General features: G+C 40.7%; 1 protein-coding gene across 1 annotated transcript in view; it reads right to left on the minus strand.

Moving 5' to 3' along the window:
• Positions 1-453: 453 nt before the first annotated feature.
• LOC310949488 (plasmanylethanolamine desaturase 1) overlaps positions 454-23,968 on the minus strand; it is a gene marked incomplete at both ends in the record, with an annotated part of 56,583 nt that continues 33,068 nt past the window's right edge. The window contains 5 exons of the mRNA XM_083916962.1: positions 454-578; positions 6,972-7,184; positions 12,326-12,470; positions 19,433-19,524; positions 19,761-19,875. Coding sequence (XP_083773088.1) covers positions 454-578; positions 6,972-7,184; positions 12,326-12,470; positions 19,433-19,524; positions 19,761-19,875 — 690 coding nt within the window. The remainder of the gene's footprint in view (positions 579-6,971; positions 7,185-12,325; positions 12,471-19,432; positions 19,525-19,760; positions 19,876-23,968) is intronic.

Here is a 23,968-nt window from a genome sequence, read left to right on the forward strand (position 1 = left end):
TGTGTGTGTGTGTGTGTGTGTGTGTGTGTGTGTGTGTGTGTGTGTGTGTGTTTGTGTGTGCTGTGCTGTGTAAGAAGCTGCCTGCAGCACGGTGTCACTCCTGGAGAGCCCAACCTCCAGAAACCTTCTACACCTGCATACCAGAACACCAGAACACCTCATTGGTTAAACAGAACTACAAGCTGTTTGGCTTTTACAGCAGAGTAATAATCTAGTGATGTTTTCACCTGGTATGTTCAAAGCTTTTTATACTACACACTCCAGCACATACAGACATCACTCAAACCATATGTGATTTTTTTTTTTTGCAAACAGTTGAATGTTTACTCATGTCTCTGTGCTTCTTGCTTTTTTGCTAAAGAGCAAAGTGTGTGTGTGTGTTTTTCCCCGTCCATCCCTGTTGCTATGTGTTTGCATCTGCAAACCCATCTGTCCATTCATCTGACTGTGTGTTTATCTGTCGGTCTTCTTGGCCCACGCAAGGTCATCTGATCGTGGATTCTGCCCTGTAAGTCGTTTGATCAGTTGCTCCATTCGTCTCCAAAAGCCCAGCTGGTCCAGTGGATAGTTACACCAACCTGGGATGTGAGGAAACATGCGGAAAGAGATAGATAATGGAGCAGGGAAGGTGGAAGAAGAGAGTCAGTAAGATGGAGATAGGAGGAGATAATTAAAAAGGAAAAGGTAAAAAAGTAAGAAACGGACATACAGAACTTGATGACATGAAAGAGATGTTGGAAGTGCAATAGTTTTTCAACTGGACTGAGCGACAGGCAGACACAACATTACATACAGCCACGGCGCTAGCTTTGTTAAAACAGTAAAAAAACAAAACAAACACTAAGCCAATAAATGAAACAAACAGAATAAAATGTTATATTGCTCAATGTTTAATTCTTATTCATTTTATTGAATGATCTGAACGATGACCCTCATATATGAGCTAGGGCTTAATTTTACCTCATATTTAATTTCTGTTCCACAAAAAAATGTTGTTGGGCTGTGAGAATGCTGAAATATGATTGAGTAGGTAACATTAGATGTGTGTAGCAGCTAAATGAGCTTTTGAAGCAGTTATTTTTCATGTGAAAGGATTTACACAGATCAAAAGAGATCAAAATTAGAGGACAAATGATACTCTGAAATACTGTTATTTTTTATTATTCACAATTTGATAGAATATCCTCTGTGTCTATACCACTGCTGTACTAGCAGGTTTTTTTTAAATAACCAAGGCACTTCAACAAAAACCTTTATTTAGTGAAAAAAAGCAGTGTTCTAAATGAGAGAACAGTAACCACTGTGTCAGAAGAGAAGATTTCAGCAATGTTTTCTTCTCTAGGATTCAAAAATGAACAGGAAGTGTAGAGGCCACAACTTTGAATGACTTCAGCACATCTGCGCCCACAGGACATCACTAGTTTCTCTGCTCTGTTTTTATCTGTGTCCATTCTTCTTCAGTCTCTTCCACAGTTCACTAACTGGAGTGGGTTTCTTAGACTTTACTTTGTTACCAAGGATTTTCCAGAGATTCACTATGGGGTTCAGATCTGGACTCTGGCCATTTCATTGTTTCAATATTCTTGGCTTCAAAGAACTGCTTCTCCTGTTTTGCAGTGTGACAGAGGACATTGTCTTGCATGAAAATTGCAGCTGATAGGGAGACAATAACAGTGAAGGTCTTGCATGTTCCTGAAGGAGGTTCACATAAACATTTGCATTCACTCTGTCATGTAGCTGTACAAGAGGCCCAACTCCAGCTGCAGAAAACAACCCCAAACCATGACACAAAACATTGCTTAAGTTCAGTTTATTTGGGTCTGATGGGAAACATTATGTTTGGTGTCCGACTGGGGAAAGACTGAACCGCAAGTGTGTAAAGAAGTCAGTTTCATTTGGACGAAGAAGTGTCAGAGTCCAGATCTAAACCCCATAGAGAATCTCTGGAAAATCCTCAGCAACAAAAGTAAAGTCTAAGAAACCCACTACAGTTAGTGAACTGTGGAAGAGACTGAAGAATGAAAGAATGAAAAAATGGCATTGGAGGCTTTTCTCTGAGGAAAAGATATCCTTTAACAACATGTTGATTACTTTCTGAGCTTTGACTCAGCGCTCTGTTAGTACTGTATGTCCTTTGTTGATCTGATCCCGTCTATCACCAACATAGTGGGTTTATCCAATCACCAAACAGTATTTTCGCCCCTTCCCAAAAGATCTCCAAACGAGAGTTCCCAGATGGATATGCTGAGAAAATGTGAATCATGCGAATCAATCCATCTGGCAGTCAGGTTTGAATCCTATAGTCCAAAGAAAACATTGTTGAAATCTTCTCTTCTGACACAGTGGTTACTGTTCCCTTATTTTGCTCACTGTTTTTTTTCCACAAAATAAAGGTTTTTGTTGAAGTGCCTTGGTTATTTAAAAAAAAAACTGCTTGTACAGCAGTGGGATAGGAACATAGGATATTCTTAAAATTCTGAACAATAAAAATAACAGTTTTTCAGAATAAATCAAGTATTGATACTTCTCTAATTTTGATCTCCAGTGTATATCAAAGGTTTCATTCATTTGTATGATTGAATTTATGCTCATTCAAAGATACAAGTAGTGTAATGAAGGGATGATGACTTTAAAACAGTTCAATTATTTTTGATAATGAAGATTATAAAATTTTGAATATTCATTGACAGCCCCGGCATGAGCCATAGCGCTTTAGACAGATGAATCCATATCCTTGGAGCCCTCGAGGGATTGTGCTCCTTTGTATTAAGCTATTTGTTTTTTATGCAGCTCGGCCCACCACTCCACAGCAACCGCAGGGTGAACATTGGCTCATATTGACCTGTTACCAACCATCCTTTCTCCAACCTCCATCTTTTCCCTTCAAACATCCTGGACATATTTTCCAAGTGTCTCTTTTACGTTTTCATCGTTTTGGTCCACGTTTGGTCCAGATCCTATCCTTAACTTCCTCCTCCATTTATTATCATATTTATTTCCCTCTTTAATCCCTGTCTGCACCTTCTATTCACATCTAACCTTCCGTCTCACTCATCATCATACGCAGACTGGATTTTAGGGGGGTGGAGGGATGAGGGGATTTTCCCAAGAGATGTCCTTAGCCTCTACTAACCCACAGAAACATACGCGCACTTGCTCATACACATTTCCAGATCCACGGTTCTTTTACAGTTTACAGAACGTTCACCTACTGTATGTCTAAAGTAAATACATTAATGTACGTATGGCAGGACAAAGTATTTTTACATGTACACATGCATGACAGTACAACAGTCTGGGTACATACATACATACGGCTGCAAGACACACACACACACACACACACACACACACACACGCACGCACACACACACGCACACACACACGCACACACACACACACACGCACACACACACTACCAGCGTCACTGCTTTAAGGCAACTTTCGAGTCCCTTGACATTTAAGATAAAAGGCCTTTTTGCTATTACCAAATACACACACATCTGTACATTTGCATGTAGAGTAAAGCATTTGCACAAATGCAGTTTTACTTTTGTAAGCACACGTAGTCACTAACATAAGTGCACACACACACACACACACACACACACACACACACACACACACACACACACACACACACTCACACACACTGCCAAGAAGAAGCAAATACAGACATTACATGGGCTGTGTGTACTTAGGCTACCCTTGTCTGATACTCACACACCATCACCAATAATGTGTTTGTATAGGGTGGATGCTATAGCTGCAGGATGTGTGTGTGTGTGTGTGTGAGTGTGTGTGTGTGTGTGTGTGTGTGTGTGTGTCCCTCCAGTGACCCTCTCTCTGCTGAAAAACAGTACAGCAGCCAGAGGTTTTGTTTGATTTCACTCTTTCCCTCCATCTTTCCCTCTTCTGTTTTCCCTTCTTTCGCCACACGCTCATCCTTTTTATTCCTCCAAATCCCTGCTTCCTACCCACCCTCTCCTCGCCCTCCCACTCTCCCCTGTTCTCCACCCCCCCTCTGCCTGTGAAGTCCTATTTGTTAGAACAGACAGCAGGTTAGCATTAAATATACATGGGGACTGTCAGCCGGTGGCGAACACAAAGGCAGCTAGGCGAGCCCCAGTGGAATCCAAGCCCGGCCCAGGCAGCCAGGCTGGGGGCCGCCGCCATCCCCTGTGGGCCGCGGCCGTCCCCTGTGGGCACCCAAACGACACCAAGCCACCAACCACCACACATACACACACAAACACACAAAGACAAGTTAGAAACCCAAGAGGAGGTCAGAAAGACTAGTACACACACAGATGCTTGAGCTCGAGTATGCAGATGTGTGTGAGTGCACAAACACACTTTCCCTGTGAAACCCCCCCTCAACTTGCTCACACACACACACACACACACACACACACACACACACACACACACACACACACATCTGTCGTCCACAGGGGCGCAGGGTGACGTACAAGCTGAATCCCCCTTGTGTATCCTCTCTCTTTTCTCTCCCTCTCTCCCTCCCTCCCTCTCACTCAGATGCATGCAGAATACTGAATGTGGATCTATTACAGAAGCCTTGTGTCTCTAAAGACACACGCACACAAACAGAACATTTTACTTTAGTTATTTATATGAAGCCACCAGACAGACATACATGGTAGACATTTTGTTGTAATGTGCCGAGAAGTGTAAATGAAATTATTCTGGAGTCTTCGGCTTCGATTATAGCGATCTAAAAAACAACATACACACTGATAAACATCTGATAGAATTCAAAAGTAATATAACACACATTTGCTGTGGATGCTAAATAAAAGAAGTAACTTTTTTGATGGTTTAATTTTGATCAAATGTCTGGACTATTGCAACTCCTCCTATCAGGCTGCTCACATAAGTCTGTTAAGAGTCTCCAGTTGGTCCAAAATGCTGCAGCTCCTGTACTAACTAAAACAAATAGAAGAGAACATATTTCTCCTGTATTAGCTTCTTTGCACTGGCTACCTGTAAAATATAGAATAGAATTTAAAATCCTTCTCCTTACCTACAAAGCTCTTATTGGTCAGGCACCGTCATATCTTAAAGAGCTTATAGTAACGTATTACCCGACTAGATCGCTGCGCTCTGAGAATGCAGGGCTACTTGTCGTTCCTAAAGTCTCCAAAAGTAGAATGGGAGGCAGAGCCTTCAGCAACCAAGCTCCTCTCCTCTGGAACCAACTCCCAAGTGTTGTTCGGGAGGCAGACACTGTCCCCATATTTTAAAATATACTTAAAACTTTCTTCTTTGATAAAGCTTATAGTTAGGGCTGGCTGAGGTTTGCCTTGGACCAGTGATTAGTGTTATAGGCCTAGTCTGCTGGGGGACTTCCTGTGATGCTCCTCTACTTTTCTCTCCTCCTCTCTCCTCTCAGTCTGTATCATTCATGTCTCATCAATGCATGTTACTAATTCACTTTCTTCCCCAGAGTTGTTGTGTCTCTCAGGTCTCTGCTGATCATGGTGGTGCCTGCTGCCGTGGTCCTGCTAGATACTACCTGCTACTATTATTGTTATTTTAATTATAATTATAATTAAAATTATATTAATATTATCATAACTGTTATTATTGCTACTACTACATTACTAGTACCAGTATATCCATAAGTATTATTGTAAGGGAAGGTTTTCGTTGCCACTGTGTTCTCAGGAAATTATTAATATCCATAACTAGGACTAATCATATTCCTATTATCATAGTTGCTAATGTTAATTATGTGGTCGCTGTGCCTGCAATGTGTTCAGTCCTCTTCATGAGTAGTTTGCACAGTTCACTTTAAACCTCGGGCCTCTTCTCTACATCCACCTAGGATGTAGTTACAGAAGCGTCTCAAGCTTGCGGGGCACGCGCAGGCACATTTACTTTCATTGTTGGAAATCCATGTTAATCCAACCAAATAGTAGTTATATTAGAGCAGTTTTTTTTTAATACTTTAAGACGTGTCTGGAGTGGGACTTTAAATAATAGCTCTGGTATGTAAATACATATCGTTGCTGTCGAGCGGAAACCCTTGTATCTCCATTTTTATTTTTTTTTCATAAATATGTGCTATTGGTCACGCTTCACGTCTGTGTGTGGGTTTTATATTTAATTAAAAGTAATTTAAAATTTAAATTTCAAATGATTAAAAAGAGGTTGTAAAAAATACTCTCCATTGGATCCTCAAACTGACGGCAAAACCTCGTAACTCCACCCCCTCTCCATTCATGCCGGAAACAGCAGAGCTCGGGCTGACAGTTCTTCTGACAGAGCATGAGCCCCGGACAGCTGCACAGATTCAACTTAAAGCGTTTCTGTCCGAGACACGCAAGAGAAAAAACATCTGACATGCTCAGTCTTTAGACAGGGAGTTAGACATGGTAAGGCTTAAAAAGTCAGTGACGATCACTCTGTGTAAACAAGCAAACATTTAAACTAAGGTGTGCTCTCTCTTCCTCTGACCGCCTGCAACCATATAAAAAACACCCGCTGTAAGGGACCTGTAGGTCACGCAGGCCACAAAATGCAGATCTCTACTTTGGTCATATGTGTTCAATTGCAATTGCAATTTTTCAGGAGTACACACACAGCTCCACTAAACTCTGTAAGCTGTAAATTGCTGATAATGGAAGGCGACGCTCTCAGCCTCAGTCATTATAATCACTGACGAAAAAAAAAATCTCCATATTCGCTGGTCAAAAACCTCATAGGTCTATTCTAGTTTAATTGTTGTTAAATATTTATAATATAAAGATATCTACCAATATACAGTATAAGCATATATAAAGACACAATACCAATTTTGACGACACAGAGTTAATTTCTTTTAAAAATACAGAGTGTTTTTGTTACCTGAAACATGACTGTTTTGGACATACAAGGTTTCTGACAGTGACGATATATTTATCGATATCAGACACACTAGTTTTAGTCATGATAACATCAGTTCTTACCTGTAGTAATGCAGTAGTATGTCTCATGTGGTGAGACATGGTGGATGCGGTGATGCCTTCGTGGCAAAACCAGATGCCAGTCCTGTAACAGCGTTACCCAGCAAGGGGGGCCAAAGTAAGAGTGGCTCCACTTGTGAATCTGATTGGTCAGCGTCACGGAAACTGCCAGGGCAAAGACATAGCAGTCCCAGGGATAGGAGGCTGCCAAGGTTTCTGAAATGTGACAGGACAGGAGACAGACAGACATTTATACACAGACAGAAAGGCAGAAAGAAAGAAAGAAAGAAAGCAAGTTAATAGAATAATTGTTTAGACTCTTAAGTGCAATAAAGAGGGCCAGCATGAAGGCTTAGTACTCCCACAGAGAGGGTGCTGGCAGGAGCCTCGGAGAGATGAAGAGACCATAGGGGAAGGATGAGGAACAGGGGGAAGAAGAAGAGACGGAGAGAGATGAGGAAGAGTGGCAGAGGGCAGGACAAAGGCAGATAAGTAGAATGATGTGAAGAGAGGGTAAATAACCTGAAATGTAATATAACATTTTAGGCACCAAAACAAATCACTCACTATATTCTGTCTGTTCTTTATTGAGCATTTAGAAGTCCTACTGCTGTTCAAATGGATGGATGAATCATCACCACCCTTACTTTTTAATATTTAAACATCTTCAGCAATCCCACTCTCATACTCTTAAAGAACTTTACATCATTCCTAAAAGGGCGTCTGGGACTGGACAGAAAGTGTGCCGTGTTTCTATTTGATATTCAGATAAAGGTGTAGCTGGAGTTCAGATGGAAGTTAGTGAATAGGGGACAGTTCACTGGCTCTGGGAGAAAACCACACCCAAACATTTTTTTAAAGTGATGTGTTTCTTCTTTTGAAACAGAAAATTGGGCCAGGACCCACAATGGGAGGTGGCCTTTGAAAGCTGTAAAACAGCTGGATGAAAGGTAGAGTCATTTCATTGGGTAAAGCGTGAAACTGCGGTGGAATCATCTTCAACACGACACTCTCTGAAACCTTTCACTGCCAAAGAACCAGAGGAACATCTGCACTTCGTCAATTGTACGGCATGGTGTATGTAGTGTACAGCGTAGTTTTGTGGGCTACCATTTTTTCTTTTTAAATCTGGGTCGAGCAAATAAAAAAACTGCTGTTTCTATTAAGGGTAGCTTGGCCAATTTAAAATCCCGGATTTGTGCAGAATGTCCTTTGTGACCAATCAGTGGTCTGCAGTGTTTTAACTCCACCTTCTAGTATCAGCGTATCTCCCTTAGAACCTTGACAGTAGTGGTGCCAGAAAAGTGAAACAACTGGCAAAATATATACTTGCTGCTATGTTGATTTTGTTGTCTGCTGCTATAGGCCTAGTCTGCCGGGGGATAGTCCTGTTCCTGATACGCTAAGCTTCTCTCCTCTCTGTTTGCATCATACATGTCTCATCAATGCATGTTATTAATTCACTTCTTCCCCGGAGTTGTTTGTGCTTTGTCGTCTCGCAGGTCTCTGCTGATCGTGGTGGTGCCTGCTGCCGTGGTCCCGCATGACGCTTCCTGCTGCTATTACTACTGTTACTCATATAAACTATCATTAGTCTTATAAATGATACATTTCATAGCCATAAGTAATACTGTATATCTCACTTTATGAAATCTGTTATTACCACTACTCATCATTGATCATATTTATTTTTTCATCACTGTAACTTACTTCAGTAAGAAATGCTGCCACACTTCACTGTGCCATACTGTCACTTAGTTCTGTAGGAAATGCTGCTACATTTTTAACACTGTTATCACTTATCGCTCTTTCTCACTTATTTAGGTTGTACTTATTTTATTTCAATATGCTGCTAAACTGCACACTGCGTATTGTTTATTGTATATACCTACATTTAACCACAATGTCCGTTGCACTCTGTCACATTTCGTTAATTGTTTGATTAATTTTACGTTAGCTCTATTTTGATTTGATTATGTTCGCTTATTGTCACTCTGATCCTTTCCCACCTTTGTATTGAAACTGTTGCACAATAATTTCCCTCGGGATAACTAAAGCTTCTTAAATCTTGAATCTTGAATCTATTTACCACCATAATTATTATCATTGTCATATACTATTACCTTGGCTGTACTTGTTTCTACTATTCTACTTTATTAACTGCCATAACATATAAGTCATATTCACATTACTATAGATATTATTATAGTTACTGTTACTTTTGTGGTTGCTTGCATGTCTGGGACTGTCTCTCTGTCTTTGTCCGTCTTTGTCTCTCTCTGTCCATCTGTCCGTCTTTTCTCTCTTTCTCTCTCCTTTTCTTCCTCCCCAATCAGTGCAGACAGATGTCCATCCTCCACAGGGCTGGGTCTGTCCCACGTTCCTGCTGTTATAGGGAAGGGTTTCGCTGCTACTGTGTTGCTGTTGCTGCTCATGGAGGAATTGTTGGGTCTATGTAAATCATAAATTACCCACTTTATATGTAAAGTGTCTTGAGATAACTTTTGTTATGAATTGGCACTGCAAATAAAATCGAAATGAACTGAATTGAATTGAATTGAATTGAATTGCTGACATGGTGTGTGTATGATATACTAAAGTTTATAAAACGGGTAGCTCAAATCAATGTGATTAGTCCATTTCTCTGTGGCACCAGCACACAGAGCTCCCTGCAGAGTTGAGCAGGGGAGGTCCGCTGCATGACGCGACACTGCTCCACGGGCAGCTCCATATGCTCGTGCCACAGAGGGAAGTCCAACAACATTTATCTTCACACACTGCCTTTACAGTGCTGCTTTAAAATCAGTAAAGTATCCCTTTACGTTAACCTCCTGGGTGGAGGAGTGAATGGAGCAGTGCTCATCTTCCAGCAAGTATTTCATCAGCTACTTGAAGATGAGAAGTGGTTAATGTTCATAGTGTCAGTGTTTGATGTGAGTTGACAGGTGACAAACATGTCAGGACTCATACATAGGAGCAGCTGAGTGCAACAATTGTCAAAATAATATTATGCATGAAAACAGTCTGAAACCCAGCTACTGTTGTCATTTGAACAGCACGTATTCAGGTGAGCACCAACCCCTGCTTAGTAAACTGGAATCCTTGCCGTCTTCTCGCTAAAACCAAACAGGAGTCTACAGCCTGTCTGTCTCACTGCAAGCTCTTGTTATTCACTTGAGTCTTTCTGTCGCTATGACTTACAGCTGTCCTCTCTCTGTCTACCTCTATCCCTCGTTCCCTCTCTTTGGTTAAAACAGCGATCTCTTGACCCCAGTTCAAGTGCAGACATGACAGCTGGAGATGTCACCTCACGGCTTTCAGCTTTTCCCATCTACCTCTGTCTCTGTCTTTGTCTGGTGACCGCTTGACACTGTGAGGAGCTTGGCATGACAGGTTTAGATGTCATCTTGCCGCTACATGACCCTCTGCCGCTCCCAACCCCCACGCTCTCTCGTTCCCTCACTTCTCCATGCACTCTCAACCTCTGTCTCAAACTCTTAGCACTGACCTCTTGAGGTGTAGACATGACAGATGTAGATGTCACTGTTTCTCTCCCCGTCTCTGTCTCCTGACCCCTTGCCTCCCTGCGGTGTGTGACATGACAGGTGTGGATGTCATCTACAAGTGAACCTCACTACTGCTCTCTCCCCTCTAATCTTTTGTCCCTCACCCCACATTCGCTGGTTCCTGCTGTGGACAAGCAGCAGTTGACCTTTGCAGAAGTTTCCCCTCTGCTCCTCTTTTCTCTATTCTTCTTACATTCTTTTCATTTATATCAGAATCCTCCGCCTATATTCTTTTCATCTTCTTCTTTTCTGTTAGTGATTGTGTGAATATGGAGAATTTTAATACTACTCTTGTAAAAAGCTTAAAGTGTAGTTCCGGGTGAAATCATCCCATTGTCTTTTTTGCCACTTACATACATCAAACCAGCCATCGAGATGTTTTTTCATGTATAAACTATTAACGGAGAAATCCCGGAGAGTCGCTAACAGTCGGACGTGGCTAACACTGATTAGCTCGGTGCAGTACAGTGAAGGCATTAAAGCGGCTTTTTTAACCACTAATACTAATAATAATATTGAATAGTAGCACTTGTTTTTTCCACTTAGAGCACTGATCCATTTCCAGGTGTTTCCATGACTGGAAAACTAGTCTTTAATTTTCCAGTTTTTTTTCAGGGTGCATAGGAACCCTGGTAAACATGTATACAGATAATTCTATAACATTTTTCCACAACAATGCTGTTTGAAATCTTCTTACAGAGTTGGGATGGTGGCCAGCTGATTATCATATATGACAAATTAAATCAGGGATGCTTGTGAGCAGCTTAACCCCATAAAACTGCAGCTAACGCCTCCCTTCTCTACCCATCAGTGACCTTTCTGCTCAAGTTGAAGTGCAAACACGACAGGTGGAGATGTCCCCTCCTCAATAACAGGTTGCTCTGTTTCTCCTGCTGATCTTGCTCCTCCAGTCCCTCCCCTACTGCCCTGCACCTGTAAGGTCAGTGCACATGATTACTTACAAAACTGCCCCATGTTTTCACGCGAACAGTGGACACACTCCGACAGAGTCTGTGCTACTTAAGTCACTGCTACACTTCGACAGACACTATAAAACTGACCTTCTAAAGTCCTAGCATGCAATGAGACTGGAAGCATGTTAGCAGTATTTGTCGGTGGGATGCCAGTGAGGGATATCATCCATGTTGCTGCTCTCTTGAGTCCCACTGCTTTATTGCAGAAGGGGATCGCTCGAACCCCTGCAGGTGTTGTGCCCCAAAGCTTCTCACTCACAGATGATAACAATTTGATTTAAAGCTGCAAAGATTGAATGTGCCCTCGCAGCTCACGCGTGTTGAGGGGGCTGGCGGGATGCTGTCAGACCCAACCATACATTCCTGTAACGATCACACAATGCAAATTATGAGTTTTATTTGGCACCTGAGAACACACACTAACGATACACCATGTTACTGTATATCAGATGTAGGCCACACCATGTAAATTTCATGTAAATCAGACGATGTCTGTCACATAAGCTTTACTTCCTGTTGTCAGTAGGTGGCGCTGTGACTCTGACTCAGTATGGGCATGTAGATGTCTTCAGGTGTGGTCTCGTGAAGGTCTTGTGATCCTGCTGACCACATTTGAGATGGATCTGTTGAATTCGCTAGAAGTTACAAAAAACACCAAACCTGCCTAAAATGTCTGGTTGTCACATGAATTATGACATCATCGTTCCAGGTATCGACTATTCCTTCGCAATTTGGCGTCACATCAGTGGGAGGATTATACTTACAAAATATGAAATGACGATGTGTGTGTGTGTGTGTGTGTGTGTGTGTATGCTACCTGGTGTGTATGTGATGAACTTATAGGCCATGTGAGCCAGTGGTAGGATGGGGATCATACAGTTGTCACCATTGGTTTCAATGAAGTCATGGCGAGTGATAGCAGTTGGATCGATATGGTGCTCCCTGAATGGACGAATAAATGCCTGCAGAAAGAAAGAGAGAGAAATTTTTGACAAAATAATAATTTCTAATTTCTTCCACCCTTTAAAGCAGCAGCCTTGTGCGATAGATTTAAATTTACCAATCATGGGCTTATTTTTAAGTAGGGCAGCAGCTATCGAATCTTTTTGTAATTGAGTATTCTACCGATTATTCCATTGATTGAACGAGTAATCGGATTTTAAGAATTTGAATTTTGCGTAAAAATGTATTATAATTTGCATTATTTTGCAAAAAAATGTAATATGTCTGGCGTAGGCTTATTTGGTTTGGTTTGTGTGTGTTTGAGTGTGCACGTGTGCGTGAGGTGAAGAGAGAGAAAGAGACGTGTGTGTGTGTGTGTGTGTGTGTGTGTGTGTGTGTGTGTGTTGAAGGCAATACACTCGCAATTTACCATGAATAAGTTATTATTTAAACAATTCAAAGTAGTGCTTAAAATTCTACCTTACGCATATGTTTACTCAAACAGGTTTAAAGACAAATAGATTAATTTATAAATGAATTAGAGAAAGATATTATCAGGAAGAGCAAGTCGCTCTCTTCCTGTTTACTGTAACAACAAACAACGAACAAAACTCCACTGACACATTTACTCAAACAAAACTATAAAGCCTGATCCCCTGATCTTTAGTTGACGTTCTGTTTAACATTCATTAAAAACACAGAGGCATTCACCAGGACAGCTACACATTCACTTCCTGTTTATCCGTAACTACGGCAACAGCCCTCCTTAAACCGGAATAGCGGTGCTAGGTGAAGTGGCGTTAACAACGGGCTGCTTTCAGCTCAGACGCTGATTCATCCATGTTGTGCTGTTGTGGTAGAACAGTTCTAGTTTGCAGTGGACACATTGCCCCGTTTTGGCTTCTTTTTAAAGAGTGGTTATCCTATACTGTATTTTTTTTTGGAAGAGATTTTGCCTAGTTTTGAGCCATAGCAATTATACTGGCATTGTGCACTTATTGTGTCTCCAGTGCACCAGTCTACAGGCTGAAGTACAAAACACAGAGCTGTATACAGTATTTACTGACAATCTAATTGATGCTGCAAAAGCATGGTGATTGCACAAGCACTGGCTTTCTGCTCTCTCAGTTTAACACACCCTCTTTTCTCTGAATGGAAGTGATGTAAACAACAATGGCACAAAAACAGAGGTCGGCTTTTCTGATTCACTGTAAATCAGAAAACAAGAAAACAAATCAGACACTGGAAAGCATTGTTTACAATTGTTACTCAAATGCAGATCAAATGTGCACGCACACACACATACACATACACAAACACACACACACACACACACACACACACACACACACACACACACACACACCAAGGCTCAGCGTTGCCGAGCAGCCTGCACAACCCCAAAGCTCATATCCAGCATCCTAATAAACCACAGAACAGCAGTCGGCCAGCGCAAAAAAAGACTCATACACATAAATGACCCATGGACGCCACACAAACTCAAAAATGTGAGCTTCAAACACACACCAACACACACACGCTTGCAAACCCCACCTGCACTGCGCAGAGGCAGACACCTGTCTGTGAGAGCATGGGGGTCTCAAATGAAAGACTCAGTCTGAATCTCAGAAGCACAAAAGAGGACAAAAAGAGAGACGCACACACATGCACACACAGGATAAAGGTAATTTATGTCCCTCTGGAAAAAGTAAAAAAGGCAGGTTTGCATTTGTATTTCCACTGTGTGTGTGTGTGTATGTGTGTGTGTGTGTGTGTGTGTGTGTGTGTGTGTGTGTGTGTGTGTGTGTGTGTGTGTGTGTGTGTGTGTGTGTGTGTGTGTGTGTGTGTGTGTGTGTGTGTGTGTGTGTGTGTGTGTGTTTGTGTGTGTGTGTAGCTGTGGAAGCATCAGCATGAAAACTCATTATTGTCGCGTTAGCTGTCCGAGCCAATCACACACGTCTATCGGCGAACCTCGTTGGTAGGTGCCACTGCAAACACAGAAACTATCTGTTGATATCTTCACAATTATGTACCCATCTCAGTTCTCGTCTGCCTCTCCCCCACCTCTCCCATCACCCCCTTCTCTCCCCGCAGCCCTCAGCCAGATGAAAGCCCGGCTAAGCCGCGGAAGTCGTGCCGAGCGGGGCGGCATCAGTGCTCCCATTTAACTGCAGGCCACCGGTCGCTGCGTGTCCTCTAATCCCACACCGTTTAACGGCTCGCCTCGCACGTCGCCCGTTAATCACCAGCTCACATCGCCCATCGCCCCAGCAACCAGCGCTGTCCCACTGGTTGGATGGACACGCCCTTCCACCACCTCCTTTTTTTTCTCGTCCTTCCGACCTTTATACTGTATTTTTATCTCACTTATTGTTGGCTTCACATTTTGGCCACATATTTCATCTATGCTTTCTTCTTACTGTCACCCTTTTTTCCTTCTGGTCTTTAAGAGGTAACTGGCTGAAGTCATTACATTAACTCTACTCTGACGCTCTAATCAGCCTCATTAGAGAGTAGCATTGAAGGAGACATGTTTGTTCAGACAGGGGGACATTGACATAAATAGGAAAGTACAGATGCTTTAAAACATTGTAGAAGAGAAAGGATCCCTAAACTGTAAGGACATCTGGCAAATTTCAATGTGAATCGAGCATCATTGGGAACTAATGAGCGTGACTTTGTCCTCAAAGTGGTGTCATTAGAGGACTGATAAATCCTTGTTGAGTCAATTAAAGCTCAACGACATGATGACGACAATTAACAGCACAGCCCAAAGCTACACTGAGGAATGGTTCTGAACACCACTGGGAGAATGTAGTGCACTTTTTAAGATAGTGTTGCAGTTTTAGCACTGGGGAGTAAAAAGGCTTTTATGGACTCAAATCAAAGCAAATCATTGTTATACAATCCTTATGAAGAGCATTAGCAGAGTGCAGGATGGGAGAATTTGATGTACAGTATAACTGAGGCAGAGCTACATAACCTTGCAATTAAGGGATATTGATGCCAAAAAGGCATTTTGTGACTAACGTGATCATGCTTTTTCACGGTGCGCTCACTTGATCAACAAAAAAAAATAAAATATCTGCAATTATTTAAAGATTGAATATGTGGAATCTTCATTAAAAGATACACCGATGGTTACAGAATGAAAGTATTGTTTTTCCATAAATAAATAAAAAAGTCAGAATTATTTTTTGTTGTTGCGACTACGATCTTGAGAAACTAGATGGAGCTGTTCTGCTCATTAACCATATTCAACCTCTAACGAATTGATTAATTTTTTCAGCCATTTTCAAGCAAAGTGCCAAAATGTTTTAGCTTCTCACAGAAGAAGATTTTCTCCTTTCCTTCATGATACAGTATATAACTTTAAAGTGAACATCTTTGGCTTTTGGTGTTGGTTTGGTTGAACAAGATACTTGCACGCGTCAAGCTGGGCTTTGGCATTTATTTATTTATTATATATTAATGTCTTATTATTTACGGTATGATGACAGCTGACTGTTAGGCCTGTTAGGTACCCCCCTGTGGTGATGGTTATGGAGGGCCGGAGTCCATATGTGGAGAGAACGTGTGTTCTGTCTGCATTAATGGTTATACATGACATCTATATTAAAATCTGAGCCACATCTTAAAAGAAGTCTTAACAAATAACAACGGCAGGGATCAAACTAAGAGCATTCGTATGTGCACACACAGTACATACACAGAAAGAACCGGGAAAAGACAGAACAAACAAAGTAACAAAGAATGACACTGGCTTCAAATGTTTCGTCTACATTTATAACCTCAACCACTATTAGCCTCAGGTGTTCTCCATCCTGCTCCTCTTTGATATTCAAACTAACCTTAACTGGGAGCACAGGCCTGCTTTATTCTCACTCACAAACACACAAAAACACACTCTTTCGCACACACTTTATTTTCCACTAGCCTATTGCAGTCCCTGTGTTCTCCGCAAAGGTCCATTCTTCTCTTCCAGTTAAAGTCTTTATTAGAAGTCTCCAACAGTGTCTGACACACCATGCAAATCTGTGGCTGCCGCCGTGCCTTTGGTCCCAATAACAACCCCGAACCCCAATAAATGTGACACAAGAAGTAAACACCAAACCACATTGTGCCTTCACCAAAACACACACGGTAACACAGGGACTGAGCTGTCATTTAGTCTGCAACAATGTCTTGTTATGTAGGTAATAAAATGTGGCAACAAAATAATCAAAATGTATTAACACCACAGTGATTTGACACGATGACAGGAAATAGCCTGATGGAAAATTCTACATTGAAGCTCAATCAACACCAAATCAAAAGGAAAGGCATCCATCATTATAATAAACAGGCTGATGTGCTAAATAGAGCCACTTACTGCGGCTCCTCTCAACGCTGTGATGCTGAAGACAACAAACAGTCTCCTGAGTGGAAATATTAACAAACGGAATATTAACACTCTACAGTAGCTGCATCTAACGACAATTTTTTTTATTGATTAATCAAACTATTATTTTTCCAATTAGTTGATTAATCTAACAAATAATTTGATCCATTATTCCAAAGATAATAAATAAATATCAAAAACTTCCCTCGTAAATATTATAATATAATGTTTTATCATCTTTTCTTAAAATATACAAATGTTTGTCATAGCAACCCTTTCTCTGAGCTGGAAAATCAGGATTTTTAATTTGGTGTTTGACTTCAAACTTATAATGGTTATGACATGGATTTTTTTCATCACAGATGAAAAAAAAAAAGGTGCCTTCTTTATTGCTGTGTAACATTTGCGTTCTGTGTGAAAATTAACAGAAGTTTGAAAACTATATTGAAAATCGCCCCCGGTGTGTAAAGAACTTTACATCTCTTGGCTTTGGCTTTATTTGTTCTCAAATACTATTTTTGTAAAATGGAATTGAAAATCTTTTGTGTGCAGATTTTCTGTTAACCATCTGACAAATCAGATACTGCAAATAGGTATAATTTATTGTGAGGAGATTTACTGTATTATTACATGTGTAATAATGACAATACCCTTGGAGACAATGAAGTCCAAAGTCTATTAAGACTTTTATAATCATATAGTAAATATGGACATATTAAACTTTCATAATAAGAGATGTTTTTATCCAGATTGTAGTAGTTTGACGAGTATGTGAGAGAGCACATCAAATTTAATGAAATACTGAATAATATTATGACGGTATTAATCAAACAATGCTAAACTGTTTTGGATTCAGTGTAAATAATAACTCTCCTTATTATTAGGATGCTTCAGGTCTCAAAACACACAGGAGCTTCAACATCTCCACTCATTTTCAATGAATATTTTATAAATAGAAGAAATAGAAGATACACACATCCACTGAACTCTCATCCCATCAATCAAAACAAAGTTCACATGAACCAATGTGCAAGCTGCACCTAATCACACTGATTTTAATTGGCTGAAATGAGGATAACCTTTACTTTAATTAGTTGTGGGACATGGGGCCAAATGTGTGTGTGCATTTATGTAGACGATGTGTTTTAATGTGAAAATTAAGTGTATGTGCATCCATCTTTATACACGCCTCACACACATGCATGGTGATAGGCTATAGAGGTTCAAGGTGAGGCCGTTCACAGCATGTGTCCATGTGGGTGTGTGTGTCGTGTGTATTGGAGACCGTGGACATTATGGTCTACAGGGAGATCCCTCTGTGAGACACTGCCATTTAGTTTCCAGGTCACTATAGTAGTCCTGAGGCTCGGGAGAATAAGGTGCAACCACCACGCCGCCATGGTGACGCAGCCTCGGGAGAAAGGCTGGTACAGAGAAATGTTTACTATAACTGTATAAGGCCTTGACTAGAGAGTGGACTACAAGCTTTTATGTGGAGAAAACCTCCAGTGGCAAGTAATCCCATTTAGCTGCCAGACACTGTCACTCAAACAAAAAGCATGTACCAACTCCTAAAATGTCAAACAGGCATACAGAGCCGAGGCCTCTGTTGGAGACAATGTGGAACCTCTATGGCCAATCACTTCCATGTTTTTGAGCGAAAATCCAGTCATTCTGGAGAAAGGTGACCACTGAATAAAATAATTGGGGTGGATTTATATTTCTCTTTTGTTACTTTATATCTCAGTAAAATACCGGAAACAGTCCTACAGAGGGACAAATACTTATTGAAGATACTTTTGCTGTATGAAAGCTATAACTAGGAAAAGTTTACAACTCCAACATTGGACGAGTGGCGTGGGATCATCCAAGAAATTTACTGTACAGAGAGACTTACTTTGTACGAAGGCTTCGGTTGGAGAAATGTACTGAACATACAAGAAGAAGAATACTTGGATTTTAACTGTAACACCCACGATGAGCTCATGTTCTTTGTACAAGTTCTCTGCACATGTATGTAAATAAAAAAAACAAACATTTAAAACGCGCAACCAATGACATAGAAGCTTCGAGTGTGACGTTTACGTTTCCTAGACAACCAGAGAGCGACATTAAGCCGGTTAGAAAGATGGAGGAAAAACTTTGAAATTGTGTGTCTGAGTTTCCAGAACTGGAATACTAATGTTGATTCAGCCGTTTACAGTGTCCCTGCGCCCAACCTCACAGTGAGCACAGCGCAAAACGCTTATCATGTGAAGGCTTATCATGTACTAAAACATACAAATAAAAATTTAAAATACAAATATGTGAAATGATCTGTTATGTTATCAGTATTGGAAATATGAAACAGGTCATTTTAGGTTGTCTTATTGGCTGAAATCCATATCATACATCCTTAGACTGATTACCAACACAACAATTGTCACATTGCACATTATTTTGTAGGGCTGTTATCAATGTGCCAGTTCAGTTGTGGTAGGATGGTAATTTTAGGGAAGGTGAGGCTTTACTTTGTAAAGTAGTTCATTGATGGCAAATGACTAGAAGCTGTTTAATGCAGCCTATACAGTCAGGCTGTGTGTATAATGTATGTGCGCCCACCTTGCCAATAACAGTGATGTCCACAGATCCCCAGGTATCCGCCCCCCAGTGTACCATCCCCGATGCAAAGTCTGCCATCACTATTCCAAGGACTGGCACACAAACACAGAGAGAGACACAAGGAAAAAGGAATAACATATGTTGCTATCAGATGTGCAAACAAACACCAAAACACAATTTTACAAAAGTGTTCCAAAAATCGAGTGTGGACTGGAACAATGATTTGGGACTGAACTAGTTAATTTAGAAAAACATTTGAAAAATAAAAGCGATGTAAATAACTGTTTTGCGATTGTTTTAAAGTGATATCTTTACAGAGGACACTCACCAATGCCGAGGATGATCTGGAAGATGTGAACGGTGGAGAAGTGCACGAGGAGGAAGGAGAAGTTGATGATGAAAAGGAAGAGGCACAGAATCACACACACCCACTCCTGGAGCCGCTAACCTGAGGAAAACAACAAACAGCAAGAAAAACACATTATAATAAAAATCATCAGGGGTGCATGGATTTTAACACAAGACAAAATCTTTCATCATAATCATTTAATGTAGATTATCTTGTTTTTATAATTGTTCAAAGGCAAATTGTGATTGAAAATAAGAGGTCATCCGTATGTTCTCATGGCGGGAAACATTGGACCCTTTTTCCCCAAAAGGGTCCAATGTTCCCTGGTCGCATAAGCCTATGTCTTTGCTGATTTAATTCAGCATTTTGTCAGGTTTTAGCATGAAACGCAGTGCTTAAGATGGGCACCATGGGGGCACGGGCACAAAGGGACTTTCTGTGTCATTAAAACACTTTAAAAACCTCCTTAAAAAGACCTGAGGCGGTTGTTAAAGGTTAAAATGATGGTCAAAATGAAAATGTATATATAAAAAGAGACACTGGACAGGTCAGTCAGCTGGAGATGATTTAGTTATTAAAGTACCCTCCTTCCTGCACAGTTGCTCCCTCTGTATGTCAGACTTCACGAGCTGCCATTCAATCATCCCATTAAACTTTTTTTAAATAAGTCGAACAAATAGAATAAATAAAACGTTAAAAAATATTTTAAAACGGTACTATGCAGTATAAAAAAAAGAAAAAATACATATAAACTGTATATATATATATATATATATATATATATATATATATATATATATATATATATATATATGATTGTGTTTATGTACCCAGGATAAAAGGTTAGATAGAAGTGCTTTTAAAGTGCTATAATTTTGGTGCATGCATTTCATAATGTCAAACAATAAAATCAAAATCTAAAATTCAAACAGTCTCTAAGAATAAATGCAACACACATTGTTAGTAAAATATCTAGTAATATATTCACTTAGGCAGCATTTTTTTTTAAATGTATAAAAACTAAGTTAAATTAAAAAAAAGAATATAAAATATATATAAAGAAGATATTAGGAGATAAAAAGGAACAGCCCTCAGATGTCTGTAGTGGTAGATAAGGTGTAAAATCCTTTGTTTATTTTTGTTTGGAGGGCTAGGGGTTACGGTTAGGGTCAGGGTTAGGAGGTAGTGTTAGGGTCTTCTTAGGGTCTAATTTGGTACTGATTGTAGAAAAAATAACAGACATAGCACCCTTTCTGTGACAAGCGCCCAGCTGTGCATTGGTTATTCTGGAGGAGAAGAGGCTGAGGACAAGCATGGAAACGATAAGAAGTTGAGGGTGTTCGGCTCTGATGTGTTGTATTAATGAACTGGGTGAGGTCCCTGCAACCACTGGGAGAACAAGTCACTGCTTACTGAGGGTCAAAGGACCATTCCAACACAATGACAGTGTGTGTGTGTGTGTGTGTGTGTATGTGTGTCCAGAGCGTTAATATGTAATCAGTCAGATGAAGACTAGTGTACTCCAGGCTGCGGGGTCACAACCTCTCATATGTGAAACACCAGCGCAGCACCAAGCACACACACACACACACACACACACACACACACACACACACACACACACACAGTTTCAGCGGTGTAGGTGGGCCTCTGCAGGGACAAGGCCAAACTCATAGGTCAGCAGTATTAACTAAAGGACAGAGAGACAGGGACTGAAACTGCTCATACTCCAAACTCGCACATCAGCAATATTATGAGAGCGATGGGAGGGTCAAACTCCAAACCCTTCAGCCACACAACCCTGAAGATTAGAGATACTGAATCATTGAAAACACACACACACACACACGCACACACGCACAGCTCATCCATATGTCACTGCAGGGTTTCTTCGTTGGCGATACTCTTCCGTCTTTGAATTGTCCCTTTATTCATTTAATTTCTTTGTTCTGACTTGTCTGACCTGTCAGTCCAAGCAGAAAATTTGGTAATAGAATATCTCACCCATTTACAGAAATAAGCTATAAAATGTACACGTAGAAACTACCAATATTCTATTTTTAAGTCAATTTCTTTTGTTTGTTCTTTGTTCTTTCTCATCAGCCCAACTCTTAATCCTTCTTTCTTTGCCAGTCAAATGTGTTTTTAAAACTTTAATGTGTTCAGATCCGAACGTATCACACAGCATTAGCAGCCCATAAGATATTCATGACAGTTTTTTTAATAAAGCACACAGGCCTGCGAGTGTGTGCGCCTATAGACCTGTGTGACTATGAATATGCTATCAGCCTCTCATAAGGTAAGGATTGAAGTGGTCACGGGAGATTTAAAATATGTGATTATGGATATTTTAAGGATCGTCAAATGTGACCCTTCACCTTCTAAAAATAGAAGGTATCAAAGTTATGAAGAGACCGACGGATGGCTAATTCAAGTGTAGACCGAAGTTCAGCTTCTAAATGAACTTGCCTCCGCAACTCAAAGATAAACTAGTCTTTCAGTTATTGAATGTAGTTGTATGAGGCAGGTTTTCAAGTATTTTTGTTTAGGATTCATTTTGGGTTACCTGAGATTAAAGTCTAGAATCACAGAGAAACAATATCCGTGGCTCTGAACAACAAAACTAACTAAACCCACCACACAGCACCTGTAATCTGATCACTGATTAACATGCTACACTTTGTTCAAACTGAATAGAAGCCGAAGTGCAAAAACAAATATTTGTGGTTTCACAAAAACTACTTTTACTTTCGATACTTTATGTACATTTTGCTGATAATATTTACATAATTTTACCTAAATAAGGTTTTGAATGCAGAGATTTTACTTGTATGGAACTTTTTTCTGGGGGGGGGGGGGGGGGGGGGGGGGGGGCATTCACTAAAAGGGACACTTTTATTTATAAAAAACTATGAATGGCAGAGAGGAATATAAAGCACTATGTGACACGGGTAAGGCTAAACCATAGACTGTATAAAAAATGGATGTAGCGTCTCCGTCAAGGTCCGTTTTTTCAACTTGATCCAATCGTACTCGCCTAAGGGAGTCTCCATCTTGTCAGACTTTGACTCCGCCTCATTTCCTCTTACCAGGAAAGGGCATGTATGTGACGTTGGGGGCAGTCCATCTGGGGAGAGTGAGGGCCAGAGGCTAGCTGTCACTCAAGAGGCCGCACCCCTAATTATTCATAAACTTTAACCTCCAATAAAATAAAAAACTAGACTGGTACAAAAAAAGTTCACCCCCCTCAGTGTTGTCATGGAGTTATGACCTAAACATACAGACTAGGATGTTCTTTTGTCCCAGGCCTTAAACAGGTTTAATGATGCTGTGAAAACGGCCTGTTTAACATGGGGGTCAATGAGAAACTGCTCTATTATGAAACCTGCCCCTAGTGGACACTCAGAGAACTGCAGTTTTAAGCACTTACTTAATGGATCAACCAGGAAGTCCCTGTGGTGGGGTCTTGGGCTAAACGTGGTTTCGCTGAGAGCCAGTGTAACTCTGGAAGACTGAAGAAGGAGCTCAGCTAGACGCGCTTGCCACTTCCCCGAAAAAAACACGGAGAGACGAAACACTGGTAAGAAAAGAAACTTTTCCAACACAGAGATCGGCATCCTGACATCTGAGATGGAGCAAAATAAAGATGTGCTTTTTGGCAGTCTTAAGAGTGGAATAAAAGGGCCCATAAAAACGCTGTATGGAAAAGAATAACGGAGGCAGTCAACCTGAAGCAGTGCTCCACTGAGACCCGTGTGCGCACTTGTGCGGACAGGTGTTGTGCCGTATTCAGCACCCCTGACGTGAAATGCATCCCCCCGCATTATAGGTGATATTCTGGATCAGAAGGCTGTTGTTTCGACCTATAGGAGTAGCTTATATAAAGGTAACCCACAACGGTCAGAACATTGGTTACTTACAGTCTTTAAACTATTTTAAAGAGTTTAAAATCACAAACTTGGATAATAGCAAACACAAAACAACACCTTGTTGTATGTTCTGTGGAAATATACTGCAGCCATAATTACAAAATGAATTAAATGGATCTTTTGAGCAAGTTGAATGTATTTGACTCAGCGTTTCCTAAATATAATCCCAGCTTTTCTTGCAATTCATAGGTTCAAAAGTGTGTGCTTTTAATTGGGTTACCTGTATATAAACTACTCCTATAGGTGGAAACAACAGCC

The sequence above is a fragment of the Echiichthys vipera genome, assembly GCF_963691815.1.
Source record: "Echiichthys vipera genome assembly, chromosome: 7".
NCBI classification, from domain to species: domain Eukaryota; kingdom Metazoa; phylum Chordata; class Actinopteri; order Perciformes; family Trachinidae; genus Echiichthys; species Echiichthys vipera.